The 4851-nt window shown below is 61.8% G+C and overlaps 1 protein-coding gene across 1 annotated transcript in view; it reads right to left on the reverse strand.

The window, feature by feature from the left end:
• Nucleotides 1-516: 516 nt before the first annotated feature.
• The window catches only part of LOC105982351 (cholesterol side-chain cleavage enzyme, mitochondrial), a 9474-nt gene continuing 5139 nt past the window's right edge, over nt 517-4851 (reverse strand). Inside the window, exons 6-9 of the mRNA XM_013011924.1 lie at nt 2318-2484; nt 2008-2086; nt 1481-1678; nt 517-675 (exon numbers count right to left, since the gene is read on the reverse strand). Coding sequence (XP_012867378.1) covers nt 517-675; nt 1481-1678; nt 2008-2086; nt 2318-2484 — 603 coding nt within the window. The remainder of the gene's footprint in view (nt 676-1480; nt 1679-2007; nt 2087-2317; nt 2485-4851) is intronic.

The raw sequence follows: 4851 nt of genomic DNA on the forward strand, positions 1-4851 counted from the left end.
GTGCGGACTAGAGGGGACCCACGTGGAGAGCCGCTGACCTCCCTGCCTCCTGCCCCTGAGGGCAGCCAGGGTTGAGGCCCACTGGAGTCTGGGCAGGTCTGAGGCGGCGGGGAGGTGGGGGGCTGATGGGGGGGGCTGGCCAGGCCCGCTGGAGGCCAGGCAGGTGGGAGAAGCCTGCATATCTTCTGAGCAGATCACCCCACACCAGCCCCTCACCCCCAGGGACCACAGTCCTGGCTGCACCCCAGGATGGAGCAGAGCCCAGAGCTGGCCTCACTCCAGGGTGGGGGGGGGTCCTACCCACGAGGCAGGGCTGGCCCTGGCCAGTGACATGGAGGCCAGCCTCACCCCAGCCCTGGGGAGCCTGGGGGCCAGCCCTGCAGCTTGCTGAGCCTCTGTGGGCCCCAGGATAGAATGTGCTGGAAATGAACATCCCAAGTGGAGGTCTACTGTTTAATGGCTTCCTGGGGTCAGGGCAGAAGGCAGAGCTGAGCTTGGGGTGGGGGGATTGGAGATTCAGGGGTCCCCATGGGCGATCGGCAGTGCTGGCGGGGCCGGGGCTGGGGCGAGGGGCAGGAGGGTGAGGAGGATGGGCTTGTCCGGCACCAGGATGAGGCTGAATTTGGTCCCCACCTCGCTGAGCTGCTGCAGTTCGATGCGGAAGTTCTCCAGCACCTGGGGGCGAGGGGCGGGGCGGAGGGGGACAGCGTGGGCTGGGGTGGGAAGGGGTGTCTCTCCTGGGAGCCAGTCACCCACTCAGCCACAGGCAGGGGCCAGCTCCAAAGAGGGGTCACCACCCCAAAACCAGCCCCCCACCCTGGTCCCAGAGGATTGCTGCTGGCCGCTGGGTTGGCTGAACCTAAGCCTGGACCCCCACATCCCTCAACCCTGCCCGTCCCCACAGAGGGGGGTGGACAGCCCCCCACACACACATGCATGCACGCACACACACACGCAGACACACACACACAACACACACACACACACGCAGAAAACACCAGTAACTCATGCCTGGAATCCCAAGCTATTCAGGAGGCAAAGATCTGAGGATACACTTCAAAGCCAGCCGGGCAGGAAACTCTGTGAGACTCTTATGTGCAGTGAGCCACAGAAAACACGTGGAGCTGTGGCTCAAGTAGTGGAGCGCTGGCCTGGAGTGAAAGAGCTCAGGGACTTTGCCCAGGCCCGCAGTCCAAGCTCCATGACCAGCCCAGACGATCAAAATAACATGTCCTTGGCCCTGTACTCATGGGGCGGAGGAGGAGGAGGAGGAGGGGCAGGAAGAGGAGGAGCAGGAGGAGGAGGGGAGGAGCTGGAGGAGGAGGAAGAGCAGGAGGAGGAGGAGCAGGAGCAGCAGGAGGAGCAGGAGCAGCAGGAGGAGGAGGAGCAGGAGGAGGAGGGGAGGAGCTGGAGGAGGAGGAGGAGCAGGAGGAGGAGGAGCAGGAGGAGGAGGGAGAGCGCAGGCCTGGCGCACACTCACGTGCATGAGCAGCACGGTCATCTCCAGCTCTGCGATCCTGCGGCCCAGGCACTGGCGCACGCCCCAGCCGAAGCTGAGGAACCGGAAGTGCGTGGCCGCCTTGTCTTTCTCCAGCCAGCGCGCGGGCTGGAAGTTGCTGGGGTTGGGGAAGACGCTGGGATCCCGGCCCATGGCGTAGTTGGCCACCTGCACCAGCGTCTGGGGACCCAGGGGGTCAGAAGTCACAGGTCACAGGGGGCCGGCCTCCCCTGACAGCACCCCTGAGACCCAGAGGAGGACACGCTGGCCACTGCGTGACCTTGAAGGGGGCCCTGTGACCTTGCACAAGGCCCTGTCCTTCACAGCCCTTGGGGAAGGCCCAAGGCAGCTGGGCAGATCACAGGAAGGACTTCCCTCCCCACCCCGCCTGTACCACCCTTCCTTGGATTTCCATGACGTTCGGGGTCACCCACCACCCCCTCACCCCATCTGTCCCCAATCACACCCGCCACCCTGCCAGGCAGCGCCCCAGTTCCCAGCACCCTGACCTTGGCAGGGATCTTGTAGTTCTGGAGCACTAAGTCGTTCTCCGGGTATCTCTGCACCGTCACAGAGATGGGGTGCAGCCTGCAGGAAGAGGACCCCAGACACTGACAGACCCCCCCCCCACACACACACAGAGCCTGGACAAAGACTGCTCCTGCCTGCCCTCCGTACCCGGGGAGGACCCCTGGGGTAAACAGAGGCAGGACTGTGTCTCCCTCCCCCTTCCAGACTCTGTGCTGGCGCTGGTGCTGAACTTGGGGCTTGGAAATCCCTTCCAGGCCCAGGGCCGGGGCTGAGGGGCCCCTGGCTCACCTCAGCGTCTCCTTGATGCTGGCTTTGAGGAGCGGGACCCGGTGGAGCATGGCGGCCATGCTGCCCCCGGCCTGGCGCCGCGCGGCCAGCACCTCTCTCCGCAGCTGCTCCTGCACCTTCGGGTGCCGCCCCATCTCGTACAGGTGCCACTGCAGCGTTATGGAGGTCTGCCAGGACACATGGGGTGTGTGTGCATGCATGTGTGTGTGTGTGTGTACACACACGCCCAGCCTGGGGCTTGAACTCGGGGCTTTCTGCTGGTTCTGCTGGAGATCAGAGTCTCACAGCTTTCCCTGCCCAGGCTGGCTTCAAATTCAGATCCTCCGATCTCAGCCTCCCGAGGAGCTGGGATGGCAGGCGGGAGCCACGGCCCCCGGCTCACGTTTTCATTTCTTCCCACCATCTGCAAAGGCAAAGCCTACAGCGCAAGAGCAACTGTGCAAAAAGAAAAAGAAAAATCTTCCCAGGCCGGGCATGGTGGCTCACAGCTGTCATCCTAGCTACTCAGGAGGTTGAGATCTGAGGATCCCGGTACAAAGCCAGCCCAGACAGCAAAGTCCATGAGACCCTTATCTCCAATAAACCACTAGAAAAAAGGAAGTGGTGCTGTGGCTCAAGCGGTAGAGCGCTCGCCTTGAGCTGAAGAGCTGTTGGCCCAAAGTTCAAGTCCCATGACTGACAAAAAAAAAAAAAAACTTCCAAAGGCTGGAATGTTCTGGAGAGCCCCTAGGCCCTCCTTGTGAACTCCCATGCACACCTAGTATACATGCCTCCAGACGCTGAGATCTGAGGATCCCAGTTCAGAGCCAGCCGGGGCAGGAAAGCCCATGAGACTCTTCACTCCAGGGAACCAGCAAAAAGCTGGAAATGAAGATGTGGCTCAAGTGGTAGCGTGCCAGCCTTCAGTGAAAAACCTCAGGGACAGTATCCAGGTCCTGAGTTCAAGTCTCAGTACAGACACACACACACACACAGAGCCTGAGCGCAGGGACAGTATCCAGGTCCTGAGTTCAAGTCTCAGTACAGGGACACACACACACACACACACACACACACACAGAGCCTGCACCTCCCTGTCCACTCTGGGTCCCAACACAGGAAATAAGATGGCTGAGGAGCCTCAGACCCTCGGGCCTCACTCTTCAGGGAGATTGGAGCCAGGAGAGGGAGGCAGCTGGGGGGATGTGGTGGAGATTCAGGGCCCACGGCTGGAGGGGAGGCGCCTGGGCTCCGGAGGCCCCGGTGGCTGCCGGGCCTGACTCACCGTGTCCACGCCCCCCGCCAGCATCTCCGTGACGTTGGCCTCGATGTTCTCCTGCGGGAGCTTGTTCTGCTCCAGGAGGCTGTAGAGCACGCCTGGGTACCTGTCCACCTTCCTTCTCCGTCTCAGGTCCAGGTAGAAGTTCTGAGTGTAGTTGCTGGCTGCCGGAGGAGCGGGGAGGGCCGGGGCGGGGCGGCCTGTTCACTGAGCTGCTACTTTGTGCTGAGCCTTCCTAGCTATCCTTTAATTCTCTTCCTTGCGTTCCCCCTTGCAGGCGCTCTACCACCTGAGCCAGTCCTTTGACCTTTCTAGGAGAGTTCCCTCCTCCTTTATGTTTTGCCCATTGTGGGGCTTGAACTCAGGGCCTAGGCGCTGTCCCTGAGCTCTTCAGCTCAACATGAGTGCTCTCCTACTCTGAGCCACAGCGCCACTTGCGGTTTTCTCATGGCTCATTGAAGATAAAGACTCTCATGGACTTTCCTACCTGGGCTGGCTTTGAGCCTCAATCCTCAGATCTCAGCCTCCTGAGTAGCCAGGATGACAGGCGTGAGGCCAAGGGCGCCTGGCTGCCCACCCCATCTTTTCAGGCTTGATGGCATCTTGGGGGGGGGACAGGGGTGCCCGTGGTCACGTGGGCAGGAGGGACCCAAGTGACCTCAGATTCCTCCAGGCCCCGGCCAGCCCCTCCCCCAGCCTCCCTGTGTGTCCAGGGAGGGGGGCAGCCCGAGCCCCCACCTTTGTTGAAGATCGTGTCCCAGGCATCCTTGTGATCCTTCCAGATCTTGGTGCGGAGGACGCGGAAGAGGCCGGGCGGCAGGTGCAGCATGGGCACGCTGCTGTGGAACATGTGTTCAATGGCGTCGATGAACCTCTGGTTGTCCGGGTCGACCATCTCCTCCAGCATGCCCAGCCGCTCCCCGAATATGACGGAGGTGATCGCTGCGGGGAAGGGATGGCGGAGGCCGAGGTGAGGGGAGCCCCTGGCCTCCTCTACCCCCAGCCTCCACGGCAGCCCTCCCACCGCGCCTGGCGCTCGAACTCAGGGCCCGGGCGCTGTCCCTGGAGATTTATTCATTCAAGGCTCAGGCTCTAGCACTTGAGCCACAGCTCCACATCTGGCTTTTTGGTAGTTTATTGGAGATAAGACCCTCACAGATGCTGGGTGCCGGCGGATCACGCCTGTCATCCTAGCTACTCAGGAGGCTGAGATCTGAGGATCCTGGTTCAAAGCCAGCCTGGGCACGAAAAGTCCTTAAGATTCTTACCTCCAATA

The sequence above is a fragment of the Dipodomys ordii genome, unplaced genomic scaffold (genome assembly GCF_000151885.1).
Source record: "Dipodomys ordii isolate 6190 unplaced genomic scaffold, Dord_2.0 Scaffold15, whole genome shotgun sequence".
Taxonomy (NCBI): Eukaryota; Metazoa; Chordata; class Mammalia; order Rodentia; family Heteromyidae; genus Dipodomys; species Dipodomys ordii.